The 26,519-nt window shown below is 36.1% G+C and overlaps 1 protein-coding gene across 10 annotated transcripts in view; it reads right to left on the reverse strand.

Annotated features, from left to right (window-relative positions):
• SCAF8 (SR-related CTD associated factor 8) overlaps positions 1-26,519 on the reverse strand; it is a 166,243-nt gene that overhangs the window by 90,892 nt on the left and 48,832 nt on the right. For 6 of the 10 annotated variants that reach the window (XM_074862789.1, XM_074862784.1, XM_074862791.1 and 3 more), the window contains 9 exons: positions 26,238-26,431; positions 23,684-23,784; positions 22,009-22,122; positions 21,200-21,356; positions 19,910-20,040; positions 18,197-18,341; positions 17,582-17,662; positions 16,766-16,987; positions 13,773-16,132 (listed from right to left, as the gene is read on the reverse strand). In XM_074862789.1, coding sequence (XP_074718890.1) covers positions 14,439-16,132; positions 16,766-16,987; positions 17,582-17,662; positions 18,197-18,341; positions 19,910-20,040; positions 21,200-21,356; positions 22,009-22,122; positions 23,684-23,784; positions 26,238-26,431 — 2,839 coding nt within the window. In that variant the 3' untranslated portion in view covers positions 13,773-14,438. Of the gene's footprint in view, positions 1-13,772; positions 16,133-16,765; positions 16,988-17,581; positions 17,663-18,196; positions 18,342-19,909; positions 20,041-21,199; positions 21,357-22,008; positions 22,123-23,683; positions 23,785-26,237; positions 26,432-26,519 lie in introns of those variants that run through there. The other 4 variants (XR_012628167.1, XM_074862787.1, XM_074862786.1 and 1 more) reach the window with 1 other exon arrangement.

Here is a 26,519-nt window from a genome sequence, read left to right on the forward strand (position 1 = left end):
GTCACTCACAACACATTAAAATCTCTAGTTTTCTGGCATTTCCTTTCACATTTCAGCATTGTAAGAGTAAACTCACGGACTGCTCTTGATGCATTGAGTACAAAGCCCTGTGAAAAAAATGAAATGCGAAATCCAAGTAGCATTCCAACATACTAAAGGTAACACTGGACTATGGAAACCAATGTAGTACAACATTCTCATAAAGGCAAATCTCAGCTGACCTCAAACTAATTTTATTACAAATTAGATAAAGATTTTAGTAAAGCAAAGCAGACCTCAAATCACTTGTTCCTTTAGATGCAAACCTCGTTTCATCACCCCTCCTCCAACCATTGCAAATTGGTAAAAATGAGACAACAATAAGTTGGTACAAATAACATTACACTTCAAACCAATTGTACTAGCAATTAGACACTGCATTCCCTGTGGGAGAGACAGGATTTGAAGGGGGTCTGTTACTGAGAGCTGCCAATCTCCTCCAGAGTAGTACTTGATTACCTGTCAGTACACTGACTTCCTACACAGCTGATAATAAAACAACACGAGCAGCCTAAAAATGATGGAAGTACCTATCTGCTGAACCTTATCACTCACCACAGTCACATTATCCAGAAACATCAAAAATGTATGAACATATTTACAACATTCCTAATCTGAAAACAAGTTTTATCAATACTTTACTGGGTTAGAATATTCCTATAATCATGTCCGGAAAAGGATCAGATATATTAATCTAAATACATGCAAGTCCATGAACATTACTCTACAAAGAAAACTGATCCCATTGAGGGTCTATGTAAATATAGGGGAATAATGTACAAAAGATGATAGCATCAAAATCTTCTTACTAAAAGCTGTGACAAATCTACAAAGCATCTCAATCCCTAACCCCCAGCACTAGAGCAGATGGTTTTAGGTAAAAGCTCTATACCCAGTTCTTTCCAGAGGCATACTTGGCTGCTCCCCTTCCAGACATGACACATTACATGGTAGGAAAAGAAAAAAAAAAGAGTCCTCAGCATAATAAAACTTACTAAAAAGTAGTTAAATTGAGAATTTCTACATGCAAAAAAATTAATATTCTACAGATAATGAAAAGCAGATTCCCTCAGCTACATTTCTTAACCGAGCTCTCCTGACCATGTTTCTCTGATGGATAAAATAAAAAGTATTTCAGGATCAAGCAGACTAAAAACACTCTGACAAAAAGGAGCCCAGAACTCGTAAAAGGAAACAAACTTTTAAAAGTTATCCATGTCCTTGAACTATTTTGTAATGGGCCAGATAAAACTGGTAGTTAGTAGGCAATGCTAGCCTGTGGGAGTGGGGAGGGAAGGTGGCAGCCATCAGCAGAGCCTCTGTGCTAATGCAGGTTACCGTCGGGAGTGGTTTTTGTTACGGTCAGTCCAAAAAGCAGAAAAATATCTAACCATCGACTTTCACAGACCCTTCTCATAAAATATCATGGTGATAAACAACTAAGATCCACCAATATTTTTTAAAGTAGGCTTTGATCTGTGAAAATTATGACTGTGTAACCCCTGTTAATTATAGCAGGTGCTTAAAGGCCAGGTGTGTAGGAACTTTTACATTACCCTGAGCCTGCATGCAACGGAAGGAAAAACTTACCCCCTGTTAGCATGTACATGCACGAACCAGATGGAAAACAGTGCACTGAACCACAACAGTGAATTATTTTGAGAATCCTATTTGTCATACGGTACCTCACCTGAATAGGCCTTAAGAGGACATCTGGTTTCCATATATCAACAACACAGTGGACTGTGAAGAAACAGCTACAACCAAGTATGTTCTGTGCACCCTCTGCTGGTTTCACAGCAGCAAGCAACCATGTCTCAGGAAATAAATTTAATAAATTAGAAGCAAAATCCACGGAAGAAAAGCCATCCTAACTGAAAGCAACAGTAAAAAGAGATACCAAAATCACTTTCAAAAATTAAAATAAATACTTGCAAAAACTTTTTATTTTGAAATTACAAAAAGAAAATTAATTATTGGGCAGTGTCCCTTGCTCACAGATATTCATTACAGATTGCAAATTACCGGCCCTGTGTTTCTACTGTTGCTTCTTGAGTCTACTTGCGTTTTTCAAAAAGACTTTAAAATAAGCATTTGGTTAGTTTTCAGTATTGTGTTATTTTTCAAGAGAACAAGTCAAATAGACTAATCAAAGATCTTAGCAAAGAAACTGAAGTCAGTGATTACTTTTAAAGTAATCCAGATATCTTCCTACCAGCTTTTTCAGCTGTTTTTCATTACAGTTTCCAAACTAAGACAGACACCCTACTCTCATAAACATAGGATTGAGCATTTCTTCTTTTCAGAATCACTTTTTTTCCTTCAACATAGCTTTTACAAACATCACGGCTTGTAACGATAATTTCTCCTTAGTTTACAAGGCTCCTCTTGACTGTTCACAGGGTTACCCGTGAACCTCCATGGTCTGTAATGCTGACATAACCCAAACTCTTGCACGTTTGAAATTACCAAAACCTAAAGCAAAACAAAATGCCCAACAGTGTCAACCCTCAACAGCAGCCAGCTAATTAGGCACCAATTCTACTTTATAACCGAGTGAAAACACACATAAACCCCAGTAACCTCACTGAATATCCCTCACAAATCCTTTAACTTCACAATTCTTCAAAACCACAGTAATCGCCCTTCAGTCACTGCTGACACTTCTAAAAATGTATTTAATCAGTACTAAAACACTAAAGAACAGAATATAAAATCTCAAGTTCGTTGCATCACTAACAAAATCAGTAAGTTCTTAGAAAATGTTATAGAATATGCAACATTTTGCACCTTTGTGAGAGGAGCATCGATACTGTTTAATTTTCACAAAACCAGGATCTCTTGAAAGAAAAATCCCAGGATGCCCTGCCATGTGACAGCTTGCTACTGCCTATGAATTTGATTAGAAAAGTGTTCATCATTTTAGAGTGCAGAATAAGATACTACATTGTTAACTACAGGTAAGGTGATTGAGCTTCAAAGATCTCTCCTGTTCCTGCACACAAGTCATTCCACAGTCCTGCTAGAACAGATTTCCCAGTTCCTGTGCTATTCTGCTGTTGCTTGGCTGCTCATTTTTGCATCCTTCTCTCATCCATTATGTTGTGATACGCTCAGATGGAAATAAATGCAGAAGAAAGTTAATAAACTACTAAAATTTTTTTTCACGGAACACTGCACATAGAATCAATGTACAGAGATACAGGAATAAAGAATACAGGATAAAAGGTAAAAGAATAAAAAAAAAACTAATTCAAATTTCTTATACTGCAGTCTGTACAGCCAGAACTTAGACGTTTTTAAATAGAAATACTGTGATGCAGGAAAGATTTAATCACCACCTGAAAACAACAAGTTTAATGGTAGTGATGGTAAGGATCCTGTACTCCACACATCAACTACTGTGAGCAGGGGATATGCAACTCCTCTCACCACAGTTGCATTCAACTAGCTCTGTTTTATGTAGGAGAGAATTAGTGAAAGAGCAATAGTGTTTTGTTTTTAAAGAAGAGACAGAAAAAGGCACATGTGGAAGGGAGCGTTTGCCTCATGTCACAGACAAGACCTAGCAATACACAGTATCTGCATACTTCATGGGCTACCACAGGGTTTAGAGCTTTCTTTGGTATTTCAAGCATTTGGAATAAGTATGTCAGAACTAGCCACACTTCACAAAAGGGATAGCCAGCTGCTGGCCTTGTAACTCATATAAGGTCCCCAAGCCCCAGTACAGATGATAGTTAACCAGGGGAGCAAGTCATCCAGCTGCTATTCTTGTCTTCCTATATCCAGGGGCTTGCTGCAAAAAGGGGTTCAAAAACTCAATCAGGTGTCCTGGTAAGGCAGACTCGCTCTTTTTGTCTGCTCCTCGCGCTGCACATACTCTGAGGAGCTACTCTTCACAGAAGTTGCCAGTATCTTTTGAGAACACACTGGGCCTTCCCTCTTAAGAAGGTGAGAAAGTAGGTTGCAGTGGCTGGCTGGACACCACTGCTTTATATAGGTGGGGAAAGCATAAAGGAATAGCAAGCGTATGTGGAAACTGTTCCTTCAAAACTCATCAAAACTTCGGATTGAAGACACTGGAAACCATGCTATAATAACCAGCTTTGAAATGCTAGCTGCAAAGAGCTTTTGCCAAGGAAATGAGTGTCAAAATACAAACTGGGGAAGTTATTTTGTCACTCCAGTAGAGATTTTGTGCCAAAAGAAAACGTACCAAATTTCCTATTTCAAACTCCTTAGAAATGGAGAAAAATGGCATCAGAAAGTTTCAAAAGACCACTGGAGTAGACCTAAGAACATCTTGGTTAGGAACAGTGATGACAATGGGATGTAGCACTTCTGTGCCAGCTGTTGATACCAAGCATGGTGAAGACCACATAAGGAACGGGAAAACAAATGCAAGTGAATAGTGCATTTGAGGTATCCACTGACAGCTAGTATTTCAGAAGGTCTGATCCCTGGAAAGTTTCAGAATTTAACTCTTGGCCTTTTCCCAGAAAGTAAGACCTGGAAGTAGGAATCACATGCCTATGTCATCTTTGGATACAATTCTGCTTCAGAACAATCCAAACAAGCACCTACAGCAGTTTAACCATCTCTCATCTTTCTTGCTTGTAGCAGGGTTCCATTCAAGGAGAGCACCTGGTTCACAAATCTGACTTGCCAGCAATGATTAACTCACAAAACAACTTAGTTTAAATATTTCCCCTATTTATAAATATTAACCATGTGACAAAGTTCAGTATAAGAAGACTATTCTGTTGCCTGCTGTAGTAATACTGTTATTGGGGCTCAGGCAGAAAACCTTGATCCCCAGGTGAGTGGGAGCCTTGTGTCTATATGGCTCAAGACAAGTTCCCCCTCCAGCATCCGCCTGTGAACCTGTAAGGCACAGCAGCTTGCCTGCACACGTTTGCACTCCATGCAGTACCTCATAGCCCACAACAAAAACTTGTGGTAGGTGTTTCTTTCAGCCAGGTGCCAAAGTAATTAAGGCTTTGTCTGTCACAGTCCACCAAAGCACCATCTTCTACAGTATAAGGCTGGGAACTTTATACTCTCACATAACAAAAGAGATCACGAACAAGACTGAATCTTTCCCATATACGCAGCAATATTTTGTTTCACTTAAAAAATAAGATCCTAACCACCAAATGGTGTAAAAATCTGGTATAACCAACCAAATTTTCAGAGCAAGCTAAATTTAGAACCCTAACTTAATATTTAAGTTTAATATTCACCTGATTTTCAAAGATGATGTGCACTTACATCTACATGTGAACACACCCATGTCTAGCTTTGACTCCTTTGACACAGCAAAAGTGGAAGACAAAATAAAGATGTGTTGGCTTCAAGTACACCATGAGTGTAACATGTACAGCAAGAGGAAGAGTTCATACTGTACTTTGTGTTTCCTTTCACATGGTGTAGACTGTAAATACTGTGACTAAGCTTTCCAGAAGCTTCTATAAAATGGATATATACACATACATCAATAGTCAATAATAAATCCTAATGTATTGTGTATCTTGTGGTATGTAGCTCAAGTCAATGCTAGACAATTTCAAAGCTGTATTAGAAGATGCTTAATAGGTCCCAATTTTGAAAGAATTTAATGAGACAAAAGAACAACAGTGAAATTTCTTGGGAAGGATCTCTAAGAAAATATCATTTTCAAATAGATGGCTTTCAGAAAAAGCCAATCAGATGGTAAAACAAACCATGAATTAAAACCTTTCCAGTTCTCTAGTAGACTTTCCTTGAGTCTTATTTTCTTACCCATAAAATGCTAGAAATGTTTAGAAAATTGCTTTCACATATTTTTTCCTTTTGGATTTATGTTTGCTTGCTTTTCTGTATCAAGATGAGAGACTTTTATAACAAATTAATTCTCAAAGTTGGGAAAAGAGAAATTCTTCATCATTTTTAGACAATTTGTTGGTTAAATTTCTTCACTGTAAGAAAGATTAAAATATCTGGTGACAATGTAAGGAATGGAGAAGGGAAATGCAAGACATTGTGCAAGTGTTGTGTGGCACAGCTCCTGAGGTTGCTCTACCTTGTATGTAACTTTTCAAGTTTCATATCAGACAGCATAAACTGCTAGGTGGTGTGAAAAATGTCATTTTAGTTACGTTCTTGACATGCTGGAACCACACTATAATGACAAAAATATGTGATTTTGGATAAAAATTTTATTTCTTTTTTTACATGTCATCCATTCTTATTTCTATTCTAGTTAATACAGAAATGTAAGAACTTTTCGTTGGAGAAGGAAACTTATTGAGGAGATTTAGGCAGCGCATTCTAAAATTAAATAAAACTTTATTAACCTAGTGCATTAATTTTTCTTTAAATCACTTGAAGAAAAAAATGCTATTTAAATAAAATACAACCTTTCAAAAAAGCAGTAAAGCAGATGGGGAGAAGAAAGCTAGAGAGCATAATGGATTCTAAACAAAGAACATTGACCATGTAATTACAGGGCTGCTCTATGTGCTGCAGTGAAGAAAAAAAATCTACTTAGAAAGTATGATCATTTTGGGAGAGTCAAAAGAGAAGACCAATATGTTTAACCAGCTTTAATTTGCTTGCTTTCTTTTACTCCATTAATTTCCTAGCACAGGACTAGACAAATACAGCACTTGCAATTTTTGTTTCAGACATGTTGTACAATCTGTTCCACCATACTCTCAGAATCTCAGAACAATCTTTATTAGGGCTGCCTGCTCATAAACACTTATGGGGAACAGGATTTGAAATGAAAAAGAATTATCCCCTAGAAGTCTTTGGGCTTAAAAGCAGTAGAAAAATCAATGAAACTACAACCAGATAATCTACCACCTACTTTTCTAAAGGCCGCTGAAGAAGCAGCGGAGACACACAAAACAAAGCATTTGAAATTCTGGATCCAATGAAGCCAACAGCAGTGTCCCACAGGTAAACAGGTAAAGTGACGCTGTATATCACATACTGGTTTAGGACTGAGACAGAAGCAGCATTATTTTAAAGTCTCTAGAAACAACATGAAAGGTAAAGTAGTAATTTTCATCAAGAAAACTCTATTTTCTACAGATAGCAGAAAGCAAATTATACTGTAGCTAGGATTTTCCAAACCAGGATACTATTGTGAAATGCACCCTTTTAACTGCTGAGATACTTAAGAGTAATTGGTAATTATCTCTGTACTAAGTAGACATTCCTCAACAGCAATGTTTCAGATTGGTGATTCACACAATTTGGTAATCTCCTCTGGATTTCTCTGATGGTTTTGCCCCAAACACCACTTCAACTGTCTGTGTCTGTATTACAATCATGTAACACATATGATGTATTAGATATTAGACAAACTACATACGCATTAATCAGAATATCCTCTAATCAGTGTTTAGAGTGGAACCCCAAACAAGATCAGTATTTGGACTGGGAGGTAACATAAACAAGAAAAAAAAAAATCTTGGATTTTACACCAACACCTTGGTTCAGCACGTTCCTTACAAGGTAGTTCTTCATCATGCTTTTACACCTAGGTTCTACATTATCTACTACTTTAAAATACCCAAATAGGTATGTTATGATTTGTATCAAGTTATTTCTCCAAGAACCTTGGGGTCTTTTTCAGGGGTTTTTTTGTTTGTTTGTTTTGTTTTGGGTTTGAGGGTTTTTTTCAGTTTTGTTGGGGCTTGTTTGTAATTAAGGTACAAGTAACATTAAGAAAAATGCTCAGGACTACTTAAAATCTTTGGATGCTTGCTTGTTAATTAGTGAATATTTGATCAGAACATGTGCATTAACTTTTATTAAATCTAAAAAAAAGGTTTATTCATGCTTTGTAACTGAGGTTTTATCTGATTTCAAATTAGGCTAACAGGCTATTGCCTCTGAAACAACATTATCTATCCACTAGTTTACATACAGATCCAACCTGTACAGCATTTTTGGTGTCTGCTAGAATTTGCCATTTCATGCCACCTTCCTGTTTTTCCATAGTGGTTCTGATCATTCAATGAGGATTGAAGGTGTAAAGCATGTATAAAGTGTACACACAGAAACTGCAGACAGTATGCACACAAAACTTGAAGATTACATTGCAATATTTTGTATAAATAGCATCTATCCTAATCACTTCAAGGTTTTACATTTTAATGAAAATAACGGGTGCCTCATTTATCACTTCACAGAACTACAGCCCATCAAGTTCATATTCTTAATATGGTGAATTTTTTAATCAACATGAAATTTGAGAAGATGCTATTATTTTGCTTTTAATGAATACAAAATTCCAAATTAATCAGCAAGCATTTCAATTTGGTTTCAGTATTTTACTTTTAATCACTGATAGCTCACAGTAAGGTTCTCAATAGTGAATTAGCTATATTGGTAGTCATACTGTACAAGAAATCCGTGAGTTCCAAGAGAAAGACTTATGATTGTCCTAGATTTAAATAAGTCAATTACATAATTCAAAGGTATTTCTAATTTGTGGTAAGAGGAACTCTGTGATGGCACCACTTGACAAAATAATGTATTGCAAGCATGTGAAAATAAATGAAAAATGAACTGGACAGACTAGTATAACTTTCAAGTAAAATTTTTGAAGTTGAGTGTCCATTTAGTATTTATGTATTTGCACCACTGAAATGACAAAGATTTACCTGAAGAAAATCACTGAACCCAAAATTACATTTCAATTTCTACAGACAAAAATTTATTGATTTTGTCCATGCTTTTGTCTCAAGTTTTAAATATATGCTCCTTTTCAGAGGGAAAAAACTTAAGGCACACTGCATTTCACTGCATTGCTGAATGAGATCTGATTACCTCAGAAACAGCATAAATCTAAATTTTTTCCTTTGATCAACTAAAGTGACAATGGAGGAGCTTCCTTTGTCTAGACAAAGATGGATTTTTAGAAAGGAGTTTTAAACACTTAGATTATTTCTACTTAATTCCTGCTGTTATCAAGAAAAGGCTACATTTCTTATTTTCCCAGATGTAATTATAATATGGTCTCTCCTTTAGTGTGGAAGTGACATTCAGATCCAAAGTCTCTGCATCTAGGGCCTATCCAAATCCTACCAATCTACATCTGAGTTACATATAACCATTTAATACTCTTCACCTATTAAGGATTTTTTGCTCTGCCTTGCACACAAGTATAACACTCCAACACAATTATAATGCTCCAGTATACAAATCAAAATGGCTGTGAAGTTTACCCTAGTTTTAGAAACACACCAAGTCATCTACCTTAAAGAATCTCACCATTTGTCTGCATTTCAACAGAAAGCTTGATACATGCTAATGTGAACACATATCCATTATAACACAGATATGCATACAGAAAATAATTCAAGAGGAAAATTGCAGCATTAAATCAGAAAGGAAAAAATGTTCAACTAACCTATCTACAGGTTAAAATACTTTCTGATGAGACTTTTTTTTTAATAAAGCACAAAATAGTCCCTTGTCTGAGGGCATTAGTATGTTTTCATCTGATAGGAAGAAGAGAAAATTAGCATTAGTGAGTTAACTTTAAAAGAAAAATTACAAAGTGCAGAATAAGATTAATGAACCAGTGACTCCACTAATATCACTGTTACTATGCGAGTGCTGAAACGTGCATTTTAAACTTCTTAAAAAGACAAAATACATTCATCTTCAACTGCACAACATATCTTAACCACCTCTTCATTTTTAGGAGTACATAGTCCACTAGTACTTCCCTTCCTCTAATCTTTGGTAGCAGAGCATCTAAAAGATACTAAGAGTATTCAATGAGACTACCCTTTTCTATCAAGTTTGTGCAAGATAGAAAGGAATACAAGAATTTTACAGCTTACCAACTTCATCAAAAACCCTATTAACAGACTTTCATACTATCCCATCACTGACAAGAATCACCTTTCAGATCCTATACACCTCTGCTGGAAGTTATTAAAGAGATGTCATTTATTTTTCAGTAGCTCTACTTGACTTCTGAACTATGAAATATCATGTACATACATTAATAAAATTCCAAATGTTTATTGAGTAGCCAGAGAACTTGTACAGACTAAGCGGAGTGAATAACATCACTAAGACGACCCTTCAAAGAGAAACATGTCAGTTATAATTAAGAAAGTCTTGCAATATGATATTCTCTTTGCCACTGCAAAGTTTCTGCTGATGTGAATGAATGCAGTAAAGCAACATGGCGGAAAGATGCTTTTGCCATTCTTGTTCAAATAAACCACTTCAAATTAAAAAAGAATACCCTGCCTTTATGCCTTTTAAATCAATCTCTCATCTACACAAGTAGATGGTTTCACAGCACATGCTTACTTCTGAAAGCTCAGCACTTGAAAGGAAACTGTGACTAATGTAAAATTCAGTCAGCAATAGCTGTCAACAAGGGAAAGATCCTTTCACTACCTGAATTAACAAAAAATTGTCCTAGTTAGCCTTTATGACTCCTGTGAACAAGTGTATCTGTCCCGCTCTCATTATCAAGAGACAAAAAAGTCACCCTTATTATGATGTTATTTTTAAATACATTACTGAGAATTCAAAGAATGAAATTTGGGATTCATTTTTACCAGTTTCAAATCAAATGAACCAAAGATTTGAGTTAGGGGAACATGACATGAAGAAAATGAGTACTTTAAGTGTTGACCGGCATAATGTTCCCTTACGCTTGTTCAAAACTGCTGACACTGTATTTTGAGAGAATTCTACAATAAATTGGCTTATTTTATAAATACCTTCTATAGACAATTTATTTGATAATTTTCCAACTGTGTAAGTAATGCCTGTGCATGCCACACTACAGGCTTGATTACAGTATTCCTGTCTTGCCTTATTCAGGGTAAGAGTACCTTAACTTCATAAATAAAGCCATTTAAATCACTGAAATGGCTCGAAGAATGGTATTGTACTCTACTGAAGCAAAGGAGTCTAACAGAATCTATTCCCTTGAGTTTGTAATAACAATGTGAAGCACTACATATAAAATGAAAGTGTACCAACATTTCACAGAAAAAGGCTTCAGCAAAGAAACCAAGTCCTTATAGCAAATGAAGGCTATGTTTCACATTTGTAATCTTTACGGACATAGCATTCTGCTCAAATACAGTACAATGAAAGATCAGAATCACAGGCTGTTAAAAAAGGTAATAAATACATAAACCAACTTACTGATGCATAAAGTTCTCAAGGAAATGTGCACGCCTAAATGTATTGTGTTGCCTGCAAAGCTACCTGAAATATTTTTCAATATGTATGTTACTTAAGTAAATAGTAGATCATCATCTTCAGTTGCTAGAATCGACACCTTTAATCACTAGAGCAAGCTTTAAACAGGCAGAAGCCAGAACTGCTGCCCAAATGCCTGGCCCCATCTTCTTTCTGTCCCATCCTCACTCCTTTCTTTGCATCAGCAAAAATTACATGTCACTACTGTGAACCATATCAAGGAACTGGTCTGAATCTCAGGACAGCTCCTTTCAGTGCATGTTGTTGGCTTAATCTACAGTGAGAAAGGGAAGTCTTCACTCAACTCTGAAAGATTTGAAACTTCCTACTGACAAGATAAAGAAACCATACTGTTTTGGTAATATTAAGTCCCTTCTGAGTTTCTGAATACAGCTATTTTGGTAATATTTGTCTGCACGCTACATTATTAAAGTAAGAAATAGAACAGTTCTAGCTGTAAAAATGATGCAACTGAAGACTACAACAAACTTTTATTCTACAAAAAAATAAAAAAGTTGTTAGAAATTGATGGTATAACACATATATACAGTAGCCGATTTATTAATGCTTGAAATATGTTAACAAAGGTGAAAAAATTAATACATTGTTTTATACCACTACCAACCAAATTGTTTAACATCTCTGACCTCGTAATTTACCTAAACCATCATACTCTGAGCAATTTAGCATACTGCCAGTCCAAGCTTAAAAAAACAAAACCAGCTTAACTTTCATTTTTAAAGAGGCATTTAACAAAATGTTTGAAAAGGAAAGCTACTGCCAATATGTGTTTGATTCTGAGTATTTGTCGTCTATGACTGAAGCTTTTTCAAACTGCACATATAAAAATGAAATTAAGAAAATACTTTAAGTTTGAAAAGTATCCTTACAGCTATTTTGTGAGTTTGGACTTTCACCCACCCATATCTGCCTGACCAGAATACTACTAGTAAGTGGTGCAGTAGCATCAGTCAAGTTCTTTGAGCCAGAGTCTGCCCATGAAGGTACTTTTACCTTAAACATTGTTCATCTCAACTCCCGAGACACGTTCTGGTAATAAACACATCAGCAAGGTCTATTACAAAGCAATAGTTATTTAATGCATACCTCACTACATCCTAATGACTACTACTTGCACAGTAGATAACGAATCATTCATTCAAGTCCACTCTTTCATTAAGCTGACAGTTTGTTTACTATCCAGAATAAAAGTCCCTGTAATTGAAAAACTGAACCATGACACAGCATGAAAAAATACCCCACCTCCCAGAGGGAGAGGGCAACACACACATGCGTAACTTGCTTCTACATTCAAAGGCATGCTTATGCTTTACACTTGTGTGACATTCTCATACTTTCATCCCTTTGGGGGAAGCAGAAGGGGAATTAAAACTTGCATGTTAACGCTCTAATGATAAAGATCAAAATTCTCATCTGAGCTAAAAATGTTTCTTCTACCAAAGGGGCGTTCATGTAACAGAATCTACCCTTGGATCCTGTTATGTAAGAGAAAAACAACTTTCTCAAAACTGAGTCAAAGGATGCTTTCAGACACAGAATTTTAACAAAAGTTATGTTGAAAGAAGTTGATGAAATGCACTTAAATGGAACAAACTGAAAATCTAGCATTATCCTATAGCCTAATCTTTCATCAGCAATTTGATGGATACACGAGCAGCGAAGTAGGTGAAACAGGAGAGGATAGAGCTACTAATTTACCTAAGCAGCCAATTAATCTCAACAATTTAACAGGAGGTTCTACTTCAATATTAAGCCATCAAAACACAAAGCCCCCCCTTATTTCTGTTAAAAACATGTAGGGTTTTTAGACCAACAACAGCTTTTACTTTTCGTGCAACATTTCTGGACTTTGAGTCACTAAAAACAAATAACCACAAAGTACTGTGACACTACCACTACCTATCCAGAATACCAAATATATTACAAAATAAGACAATGCAAATATTTGCTTAAGTTTTGGCTTCATGCATATCTGCATTTTAAAAAGTAAGCTAAAATCCTACTGTATATTCTTACAGTATATCATGTTCCACCTTCTAGAAGTAGTAAGAACATCATAACAAGGAGCATGAGACGGTAAACATAAGCTTGACAGTATTGCAGTGAAATAAGTTTTGTTATCTTACTACCTAAAGAAGGTGAAAGGCAAATTTTTACAACCTAATTTCACTTCAATTTTATTGAACTGTCTACAGTATTCTGTGAGTGTGTGCACATACACAGGCACGCACAGAAAAAGTGGTATCTACAAACAGGTTACACAAATATTTACATACATATGTTATTTACATCAACTAATATGACTGCATGATTTTCGATGTAAAAACCATACGCTTCTTGCACATATAACTGTTGCATTGGTCTTACAAAAGTAATATAAACCTTTTGCAACAACTAGCTAAGCACATATCATAGCTGATTCCAAGTTTTTAGAGCTTGCAGGTTTTTAAAAAAATACAATACCTAGAACACTGTTATCAAACAAATATGCTTTATTGGCATCTAAAAACAAAATGCACCCAACATTAAAATGTACTTTTTCATTTTTTTAAACCCACTGCAGTACGAGGAACAAATCACAAACACTTACTTTAGAGAAAACAGAGACTATAGTGTAGATTTTACAAAACCACTTTTAATCTCTGTGTTATGCTCCTTAAATAACATGGGCCATTTCTTTTTCTGCCGAATTGTAGGAACATAAGATATCACAGCTTTGTCTATACTTTAAAATTCTGCAGCAGCCTAAAAACACGGACAAGATACACCAGCACCTGTTTTCAAGTATAACAATTTCGATAGCCAACCTAAGGGTAGTATCTAAAAAAATCCATTTTCTTCCATAGGAAGTCTTTGTTTGACAAGCTGTTATTTTATCTTTGTGAAATTAAAAGCAAGTGGGGGGAAGTTTATGCTTTATCAGAGAAATAAAAAAAAAAATGTTTACCTACCATGTTCAAATTAAGAACAGTGTTCTATACAAGTCAGTTGTACAGTTATTTAAGTGAAAGATGAACATGAACATCAGATTAACTTAATTCTGGCAGACAAAAGTGAACTGCTACGGTCCAGTCAGCCATTTATCTATTACAGAGAGATGACAACTTTACAAAAGGTATCTTTTACCTACTGAGTGATGATTATGTCCCCTCAGTTTCTGTGCTTTCTACCACTGGTTCACTTTCTATATCAGCTTCTGTGTCACTCTTCTCTTTGTTTATCTCGACGGAAGATGACAGTTTTTCATAAAGTTCTGGATCGTCCTGCACCTGTGCAGTTGGTGGCTGACTTTCTGTCTCTGTATTTTCACCGTTTACCTGGGGCATATTCTCAGCTTTGCGTTGGGAAGTGGCCCCATCAAAATATTCAAAAACCCGTGGATGTGGAGGGGGGATCCAGTTGTTTGACATTCTGTCTCTTCCAAACCTGTTCCCATTAATTTCTCTGCAAAAATTAAAATCTCTGTCATCCCTATCCCTCTGTCTTTCCCAGGGTCTTCGGCGGTCATCAAAATCTCTGTGAGCATCTTGTTCAAATCCTCTATTCCAATTGGGACCACTTCTACTATCAAACCTATAGTTTACATGCCGAAACCGCTCTCTGTCTTCATGGAAGCCTTTAGGGCCACCATAAACAGGGAAGGCGTGGTGCTCTCTTTCATCATAATCTCCTCTCTGTCCCCAGTGCTTGTCTGAATTGAAACCAAAATGCTCTCTTCGACCAAGGTTATCTATACCTGGTCTTCCAAAATTTTCTCTCATGTCTACATGTGGTCTTGCAAAGTGTTCTCTTCCATCTACTGGAGGCCTTCCTATACCCTCTCTTGGATCAACTGGTGGTCGTCCAACAGAATCTCTGACATCCACTGCAGATGGTCTGTTAAGATTATCTCGGTTTTCCACTGGAGGGAAGCGATAATCTCTGTCTCCTTCCTGCTGAATGTTATCGCCTCCAAGTGGTAGTCTTTTCTCTGGGTTAGAAATGCTATCAATATTTTGTCTTCCTGGTGTTCCAAAAGGTCTTTCTGTTTGATTAAAAATATCTCCTGGAGGAAAAGGACCTCGAGGTGGTGGGTGAAGAGATGGATCAAGGATTGCTGGAGGAGGAATGGTACGCTGCGGTGGCATTCCTGGCTGCATTAATGGAAACCTTGGTCCAGGCGAATGGGGCATTAGGCCTGGACGGATATCTATGAGAGGCATTCCTGGCATCCTTTGACTACTAATATTTAAATGAGGCATGTTTTGAACCCCAGCTGGATGCTGCATTGCCAGAAGTCCAGAACTACTTGAAATATTTGGTGGTGGCACTCCCATAAGTCCAGAACTACTTGAAACATTGGGTGGTGGCATTATAAGCAGCCCAGAGTTGCTTGAGACACTCGGTGGCTGTACTCCTGCCAAAACTCCTGAGCTGCTTGAGACATTGGGTGGCTGCATTCCTGTCAGAAGGCCAGGGCTGTTTGAGACACTGGGTGGATGCACTCCAGCTAGAAGCCCTGAGCTACTTGAGACATTTGGTGGTTGCACTCCAGCCATAAGTCCAGAGCTACTTGAGACGCTGGTTGGCTGAACTCCGCCAGCAAGAGAAGAGCTACTGGAAACAGTAGGTAGCTGCACTCCTCCTGCAAGACCAGAACTGCTTGAAACAGTTGGTGGCTGCACTCCTCCTACAAGTCCAGAGCTGCTTGAAACACTGGGTGGCTGTACTCCCCCTGCAAGTCCAGAGCTACTTGAGACACTGGGTGGCTGCCCTTCTCCAGTAAGCCCAGAACTGCTTGAGACGCTGGGTGGCTGCACTCCAAGTCCAGAGCTACTTGAGACATCAGTTTGCACTAAAATGCAGCAACAAGAACAACAGTTAACAGAAAATGCCAGTGTAACACATAGCATTCAAAACAAAATGTAGTTTAATCCATATTTAGTCAATGCATTCAGTGATGATACTGCTGACAAGGTCTCAGTTTCTATAATGAACATACATCCCTCTAATCACATTAGTGATAAAGAGACATTATGCCACAGAAGTTAACATCTCTACATAGCAAAGAATGTACAGCAGCTTACAATTGCAAACCCCACAGCCATCACCCAATTTATGCAAGGGAAGTATTAAAATCTTTGATACAATTCTATACATGTTTACTATCCTACCCTCTCCTGCTCCTTTCCATTGTCACTCGTGTAGTAAGAATGCACTTTTAAGGAGTTTTCTAAAGGGCTCCCAGTCTCAGCTTTACTTCCCGAGTCTACAAAGAAAACATCCCTGAGCATAAGCTGCTAGAAATCAATGATCAGATGATGACAAAGATGGCTCCCACCACTCCTCCAACAAACTGAAAATGACACCCAGCCTAAAAGTCCTACTCTGTATTTACTAGTGCAATGGACTAGGATCTGCAAAAAAACCCTCAGAGGTATGCTGTTTCCTGTATGCAATCATATCACACAATAAAGACATTTCGTACCAGATCTATTGTTTTCACTGGAAGAAATCTGAAGGTCTGTAAGATGTGATCCCTTTTCATCCGATTCTGGTTTGTTGATTGGCAGAGGATTAAAAACACTTCCAGCAGATAACGTTGGAGTAGCTAGATTGCTAGTAACTGTGCCAACTGGTAGAACAAGGCTAGTAAAAGGAACATCCTTCATCGTCTCTTGTGCAATTGGTAATGGAGGCTGTACTAAAGCTGCAGAGAAACAACAGAAGTGTACCACAGTAATCATATATTCAAGCCTTCAAGATTAGTTTGGCAGAGGTCAGGCTGATAAATCAGAATAAGTGAAATTGATTACCCTAAGTGTTACAGTTTTTGATAGTAATTTCTTATCCTCAATCAGCACCGTAATATTTTTTTGTAGAGACCATGAACTGCAGGCAACCTAAGAAATCAGTACTCTTTAACAGATATTTTTAAACATTAAATGAATTCACTTAAAAGGCTAAACAAAATTATAAATTATTCAGTGACTAACACCAAATAGCTCAAATAACATACATCTGGTACAGCTAGGTTCAAATATTGAACTATGCACACAAATAATAAATAATTAATTTGCCATGGTTTTTTTTTTCAGTAACTCCACGGTAGCTGTAATTTTTCAGTCAACTTGAAAAGCTCTGTAAATCTTTTTCTCACTACCTGCTTAAACCAGCTGAACAACAACTTCTGTGTTGCTGTTTTCCATTACACAGAATTAACTTGCTTTTGATTAAATAACAAGTAGTATAACAACTAAGCTTTTCATAACACACAAACAACTATTAGAAGAATCAAACTTACGTGTTGGGACAACTGGTGGGACAACAGGTGGCGGGACAACAGGTGGTGGAACCACAGGTGGAACTGGGGGAGGCATATAACCTGTATGGAAAAAAAATGACAAATTATTACAAGGTAAGCAAATAAAGTTTTACAATAAAAGCTTGCCTACATTATTCATCCTGAAAAGCTGCATCACTGAAGACTAGCAAACGACAAATGTATGGGAAAAGGCAGCAGTGGTTATTGTTTTCAAAAACAGCCCCATCTTTACTGTAGATGATCTGCATGTGCATCTTTAGAAGTGATTTCTGGCAACAATATCCAAAGAAGAAAATTCAGAGTTTCAAAATTTTCCAAAGCAAGCAGATTATTCTTAAGATTTTTAAATTTTCATTTTTATCAAAGTTCAAATAAAATTCTGCTGTAATTACTATTCTCAATATTATTTTACCAGTGTATTCTGTCAAGTTAGACATGAGAAATCTCATACTAGATTAAAGTTAAGGATTCAAAGGTCAGTTGTCTCAGACAGTAACCACTAGCTGACAGAAAACTACACAAAGCGTGATGTACATAGCAGCACACAAACTGAGTATACTCGTTACATACTTAACTTCATTTTTACTAACTTACCTGGAGGTGGCTGTGAAGGGTTGAAACTTGCTCGCAAGAAGGGTGGAGGAGGAATTGCGCTATAACCAGGAGGAGGGACAGACATTGTGACGGGAAATGCAGGTGGAACCAAGCTAACAGCAGGCACAGCTGGAGCTACTGGAATCTTTTTTCATGGGAAGAAAAAACAAGCAACTTCAATACTTAACAGTATTCAGTGACATTAAAAGAGGGATGAACCGATCTGACTGCAATTCATGTTAAGCATTAAATGTACCAAAGGCTTGTATATATTCTGAACACCCTGAAGAATTAGATTGCATTCTGAAATGGTACCTACACTACAGGTAAACAAGGACACTGGAAGAATCCTATGCTATCTTTTCTTTATTCTAAAAAGAACAGAAAAATACACAGTTAAACACTACACTTATTCAAGAATAAAAATTTACTCATGGGAAAGAAGTGAATGCAGAAAAGGAGAGAGAGAAAAACAAGGAAAATGTAGATAGTGCAGCAATTTCAGAGCACTTAGGAAACAGTGATTCTATTCTCATTAGAAAAATTTACGTATTTTAGAACAGCACTGGAAAGTTGAGTTTAGTGTATGTAACAGACCAATAATCCTGACAAAATCCTGAAAATTACTTAACATTTCTCAAACCTCTGTTCGAGCTACATGCTTTGATACAGTGCAACATAATTACAAGTAATTAGTGACAGGATAAAAGCTATATACATGTATAATTAAATATATACTGATCACAGCATACACTAGGAGACAGTTGAAATAAGAAGACTGAAGACAATTTTTGTGAAAAGAAAAAAGCTCAAAATTCAATGCAAGGAAATGCAAATATTTTAACTGTCATAGTAATTTTATCTCAGCTCAAGTATTGGAAATGTCTATATATGTTAGGAAAGACAAAATAGTAATATGAATACAAAAAATTTTGCATTAAGGAACTGCTTCTCATTTTACAATTTCATATGGGTCATTATAATAAGGATTTAAAGAGTTTGACAAACAGCATTTGTATTTATACTTTATAAACATGTGTAGCGTAGTATGCTCAAGAAAAAAGACACTGTATTCTCCTAGCCTTCCACAATACCTTGTTAATGACTGGATGTTTTAGGAGAAAAAAAAAAAATCCAGCAGAGAATCAAAGACTCATGAATTACTGCATAGAGAGCGCAACAGCACACTACTTGAATAACCATGTCCCCTATGAAATCCTGCCCCAAATTACTGAGAAAATAATTAAACTTATATTCAAAGCTGATATGGGGAAAAGCACATAGGTAGAGAAGAAACAAGAACAAGTGAAAAAAAGATTACTGCATTTCTTAGCTTACAGAAAGATGCTTTGCTCTATAAGCAAAATACTTTCTGTAAGCTCATTTTAATTTCTCCTTAAAAAACTAACATGCCACTAATTTTTTAATTATTTTTTAGGGTTTTGTTTTGGTTTTTTACAATTGCTCAGTCTTTAGCATTTAAGCCTTCATTTGAGTTTGTACACAAGTTTGGGATATGCTGCGCATGAAACAAAAGCTTATCCATTGCAACTGATTCTACTCTAAAATATTTCAGAAATAAACACACATGCACACAGAAATTAAGTATTTTTTATTTAAATACTTTAACTCAGCATCAAAGTTTATCTGTACTGAATAAAAACTTTGTCCTCCAGTTTTCTGGGGTTTTTGCAAACTCAGACCCATACAAACCTGCAGCATAGTGACTGGTTGTGTGTAAGCTTCTGTCTGCGTTGTAATAACTGTACTCTTATCAACTGCAGCACTCTGTGTAGTTTGAGTATTTTCTTTAGCAGCTTCTGAGCTTCTGGCTGTTTCCCATTCTTTAAAAAAAAAGTAATTAGTAGGTTATTTTTATTTAAATACTAAAAAGTCCTCTTCCTCCTTAAAACATAAATTTTAATCTGGGTGTATAGATTCATTACAAATGACCCTCAAACTTATTATGAAAAGAAGCAAGTGCAATTATTTATTATATATTTTGAAGAATGCAAAATATCTTTAATCATCTGTTTAATTATGCCTGTTTACAATCTGATTTTTCAGAACTTGCAGAGTTTTTTCACCAATCATTCTGTTAATAATTTGTAATACAGAGTATGCTCCAGTTTTCTGAAAACTGGTGTTTGCCAACATATCTGTGTTATCAGCTGGCTACTGTACAATGACAAAGAATCCTCATGTTAAACAAACCTCACTCCAACCCCCATTTCTTCCTTCTGCCACTTCCTCAAAAAGTTTTGTATTTCAAGTATAACATAATGAATGTATTTCAATAATGTTCCATGTTTTAATTGTTGTGCCATTTATATTCAATTTTTACTCAAAGCAAGACTGCATTTTGAACTGAAAAATCATTGTCGCTATTATAAAACAGTCTTAATCTACTGTTTACTTCAGTATAGTCCAGTCATTTGGTGCTAGATCCATTTCAAGAAAACACAGTACTCATCAGTCTTTTACAAACCTAACAAACCTCTCAATTAACAAACCTCTGCATTTCAGAGTAAGGTCTAACATTACCCACTTTCCTGTCTATTCATCTTTATGGAGGAAATACCTTAAGGTGCAGCTAAGCTGTGCCTATTTGGACAAGTTACAACTTAAGTCTTAAACATGATTATAAGACTTTTCACAATCACAAGCAGATCATAATTACTATGCAAATTAATATTTTACAAACTTAGAAATGAGTACACAGCAAATTCATAACTTTAAAAAAAATGCTAACCTTTATTCACTTGCTTAAATTAATTCACCTTTGTCACTAATTCCTCATTATCGTGACAATCAACTACTCATCTACAAAGACAATCTGGATTTCATTATTACAGTGCCATTTATATTGTAAGCAAGTAGCTGGTATAATTTAAGTAAATTGAAAAAGAGTATGTTTTACCTAAACCAATAAACTTTCTGAGGATTTGCAATTATCAAAATAAACACATTTTCTAACTATCAGAATCCTATTAATGTCTGTACCTGTATTTACTGTTTCCTGGTCAATCATGCCACCTTCAGCAAAGCCCTCCAAATCATCCAATTTTACTTTCTCCCAAGGAATATATGAAACTCCCAGATCCACATCCCAGAATTGCTTGTATTCTGTTTTGACACCTTTATTCAAAGCCCAGGCAATCTGAAAATAAAACCCAACCAGATAATCCGGTTAAATTATATAACCTGTGAACAGAATATTTCAGATAATTTCCTTCATTTTTCTGTCACTGCAGATCAATCTCCAGTGTCTCTATTTATTAAAACTTCAATAAGTTCTTAATTTTAAATGAACTTGTAGGAAGTTTACTTGGCCTTTGCACAGGTATGTGGAAGATTGATTACATCAAAAAGCTTAAAATTTTTTCCACGTTAGTTCTAACATATATATGGGGAAATTAAACACAGTACTTCAAGGACTCATCCTAAACCATCAAAGAAGGTAGAAAAAAACCCCACAGCATTTAATCATATATTTAGCTCTATAAGAATACTATCAAATTTAATATTAAGTGATCCACATGGTCAGGTACAGGACTTAAGTTGTTTACAGTCTCGTACTCTTACCACTAGCACATACAAGTATCAAGTCATAATTTCATTTTACTCTCTTTGTAATGCAAATCTTGTTAAAAGCTGCATTTCACACAGAGAGGAAAGAAAACAATTTACACCTTATTGCTTCATTCTTCTCCATACTGTACATTGGAATGAACAGCTCCTAAATGACAAATCATATTAAAGACTGTACTGTATGTGAAATGGACAGCATCCTTAGATTAAAATCAACTTACCTTAATAATTTTAGATCCTATTTTATAGGACCCAGAACTAAGTTTCTGAAGAGCACGATAAGCATCTTGTCTATGAACCATACAAACATAAGCACAACCTCTTGGGGGAATCATCTATGGAAAAAAAGCAACGGTCTTAAAGTAGGAAAACCAGCACTTCAGATTACATAACTACACTAAGTGAATACCAGTAGAAAGGCTTACACTGTAAACAACTGTTACCTTAATCAGTACTAGTAACAATTTTGAGCATCAGCAAAACAAGAGTGATATTGGCAGGGTACTCGGTTATTTTCAAGAAGCAGCAGCAAGCTGAAGAATGGGTGCTAAAAATTACATGAAATATTTGAACATCACGGAGCAGACAAGAACTGGGAGCTATGCTATGACAACTGCAGAAAAGCAGCACTCCAAATTCACCACAAGCTGAGCAACAACCTTTCACAGAGGCACAAACTAGTGATTAAAAATATCTAGCATTTTTGAAAGGTAGAGCCCTCATTCCTGAAGTGTCATTTCCACTAGCTTTTTGATGTTTTATTTAGGAAAGAAAAGTATGATGTGGCATGGGATCTTTCAAAGTTTGCAAATTACGCATGACAACTGCTTATTTTAGTCAAAAATATAGGTGTGCTTTTATGTTGTGTAGGAGCACACAGTAACATAACAACAAAAATATTTAAGATGGCAGATTTTAATGCAGTTCTTACAAAAATATGTTTAAGATATACAACTATGTTAGCCTAGGTACTTAAAGCTTCATGGAATGCGTAGCATGAACTATTTACAATATGGTTTGCCTCTGAAATGTAAGAGACACTGGGACATTATGGCTGTTACATTAATCTCCTTTGAACTTTCTTAATTGCTAGTCCCTGCAAATCAAAATGAGGTTTATGTCAGACTATGGGGCTTTTTTGACTTGTGAAACTTTTTAAAAGACTCTGAAATGCCACAAAAACTGTATTAATACGGTAGGAAAAATAGTAAAAATATTATCCAAATTGAATGAAATTGCATGAGAAGCACTTTAAAACTGCTGGAGCAAGAGACAAATATCAAAATTTCTCTCATGTAAATATGTTATTTTAGGAGAAAAATACTTTCTCTTGAAGCTGAATTATAGGCAACACTGAAGTACGACTCAGCATCTAAATCTAAATTGCTCTAAATCATGAGAAATAGATCCAATTGTAAGAATCTTTAATTGTCATTTCTTAGACTAAACACTTGTTTACAGTACAATTTCTTTTCTTCTAAATGTTTTATCCACACTGATTCCACTTAAGGAACCCTTTGTATGGAACATAACCAAGAACAAGTGTGGATACAGATAAGTTTGTGTCCATTAGTTCAAGGAAAAATTATACCCGCCCCATGCCACATCACAAAAAGAGAAAAGACATAACTTCTTGTTTATTAAGATCCTGCTTTAAAAAATGGTGTAAACCGTTAGTGCTTGGGAAAAGCCATTTTACCATGAAGTGTACTGTCTTTAGTACTTCAAAAGACAGTACATGGAAACCAACAAGCAAGTATCACAGCCAGTTTTTTAACAGTGACAAAAAAGTCTCCTAAATACTAGCTTAAGCTGCTAAAAGGAATTCAGAGGAATAAGCATGTTTAAATTGCTAGTCTGTAATCCCTGAAAATGCGTGATAACATGCTTACTTACATTAATTGACTCTATTTGTCCAAATTCTTCAAACAAGTTAGTTAAATCTTGCTGTGTAGCCTTCTTGTCTACTTGACCTACCCAAAGAGTAGTACTGCAAACTGTCAAGAGAGACATTCACGTCAATCAAAACACTAGAATGTTAGTTTATAAAATACTCTATAGCATGGATATAAAAGACTTTAGAATTACACAGAGACCACTCATCAAAAAGCAAGAATAGTAAATCTATTACTTACTATATAGAGATTAAGTACATTAACAAAAATGTTAAAGACACCAAACAGATACTCAGTACAAGTGTTCATTTTTCTTCTAAACAAAATGTTGTTTTAAATGAAAAATAAAATTCTGTAATAATTAGCTAAGGAATTGCAGTAGAAATTACTTCAGAAAAAAATCATTTCTATTCCATGTTCCATAAAAACATTCCTGTAGGATTCAAAGTCAGTTTTAATGAAGACTAAGTTCTAACTGGCTTGAAGTGTATTACAGAAGGAACTTAACTGCAGAATTATGCACTGCGTTTTCACCTGAAAGAAACGGAAACTGTACTTTCACTTTACCTTGGGGAACCGTGCCAGAAAAACAGACCTGGCTGAGGCCCACCACTGAGCTGAAGATGTCCATGATACTTCTGACTCTTGTCAATGCCACCACAAGCCCAGATTCCTGCAATTTGACTCCCAAATGCCTACCCCCACTCCCCTCACCAAATACAAACACTCACTGACATGAGCTAAAACTTCCTCCCCCCATATATACATGGTTCCAATTCTTTTGTCTCCCAAATATTACCCAATCTATGTGTGCAAGCCATGACAAACTCATAGCAGTTATTTCAACTTAACACAGGGTGTTCTAAATCAGATTAGGCCAATATTGGTGGTTTTCCTCAAATATCTTACTCCCCTGAGTAATCCACTCAGGATCTTAAAGGATTTAAGGCAGAACAAAACCAGATAACCTGAATCTCTTAGGCCTGCCCTATCCTGAATCAAGGAAATATTCTTTCTTCATCATCATCTTGATATATCACACATCCTTCCTGTACCAATCTTGGTGCACCAAACTGGATACCAGTGTTGTGCATTCCTCTGTCAACTGACATTTTCAGTTGACAGCAGTACTGAGAATGACTAGCCTTAAGATTTCTCTTGGGCAAAACTTGTTCCTCACGTGCTTGTAGATGGCTGTTTTGTTTCTCATGGTGTTAAGCTCTATGAAACAATTCTTCAGACCTCAGAAAGTGCTAACAGTGGCTGTCACTGAAAAAATTTCATGAAGTAAAATGCTTGTCTGGTGAATTACCTATTTATTTATTTACCCCCCCAAAAGTTTCCACACTTCACTTAGCCGCCTTAATATTTCCTTTCCATGAGCCAGGTCACTTCACAGGACCTCAACTGCTGTCGTTGTTCATCCGGTTACTTAAAATCCCTGCCTCCCAGTTCCCATCCATTCTGATTATAGCTCCCTGCTGGGGAGAAATCTACACCATAAAACTGATTTGCCTCTTTTCATGTGAAAAGCTAGAGAAGAAAAAAATATACATCTAAACTGTAGTACAGTCCTGAGTTTAAAGCCACCTTGGAATGATGTAAAATATTAATGTGTACAGAACACTCTTTCCTTTACAAAAATGAATTTTGAACTGCTTAACTTGTTAGATAAATGATATAGCGTAAAAACACAAAATAAATGCAAAACTACATCAGAAACTGTGTATAGACTATCTAAACAGAGTTAAATTCGGGAACACAAGTTTATTACAAAAATAAATTAAGTACAATTATGCATCCCAAGAATCCAGAGTCCTGCTAACAGCAGCAATGGGATATACCAACACAGTAGCAGATGACTTATACCTAATTTCCCTGTTTCTAGCACTCATCTCAAAATACATTCCCTTTGATTTAAGCAACTGTGTGGAGAAAGCTCTTCTCCCTGCTACCTTCCTTCTTTTTAGTATGTGAATTTAGTATGTAAATGACAGCAGTGCACAGCAGTACACCGCAGAAGCTGAAATCCAGTTGGGTTTTGGATGCTTTCTTAAGATGCAGCCATTATGGTCTATCTTATGATAGCAAATTACTTATTTCACATTTCCACCTGCCTTGGGTCTATGTTCCTGGGAAAAGCTATTTAAAAAGCACTCTAAAAGTTTAACAAAACTGGCCTCTATTTAAAATATTCAGCAAAGTGTCCAAAGCATATCATACTTAAATGTCTTATCAGCACACCAATTTTCAGATCGAGCACTGACCATCTTCAAATGCCCCACAGAAGACAGCATTAAAGAGAAAGTAGATTATAACTTAGGGACAGCCCTTGCCACCCTCTGTTCAAAAGTAAAATCACTTGCTTTCCTCTAAGATGAAATGATGTACCTGCCTAAGTGGTTAAGAAACATAAGAAAACAAACGTACGAAAAATGTTACAGTTACTGTATTTTGTGACAGTACTCAAGCTAAATCTTGTTCCTTCAGTGGAAAACAAAGCCTTTTTTCCCTTTAATACTGCATTATTAAAACAGTAAGCGGGTGCCACTTACCACTTAGTGTTTTTGACCGTATAGGAGGCAATCCCTTTTTCTGACGTTCTTTTTCCCTTTCCCTAGCTCTTCTTTCACTGGAATATGACCGAGATGACTTTCTCTTCCTTTCTCTTGATCTTGAGCGTGAACGTTTTCTGTGTTTACGCTTACGAGAACCAGACCGTGATCTAGACCTTCGTTTTCTTGGTGACCTATAAAACACTTAATTTCAGTATGCTGAGTTAAAAAAATTAAATTCTAATATAGTTGTCTTTTAACTACAAACTTTAAGCAGGATAC

This window comes from Strix uralensis, chromosome 3 (assembly GCF_047716275.1).
Source record: "Strix uralensis isolate ZFMK-TIS-50842 chromosome 3, bStrUra1, whole genome shotgun sequence".
In the NCBI taxonomy this organism is placed as follows: domain Eukaryota; kingdom Metazoa; phylum Chordata; class Aves; order Strigiformes; family Strigidae; genus Strix; species Strix uralensis.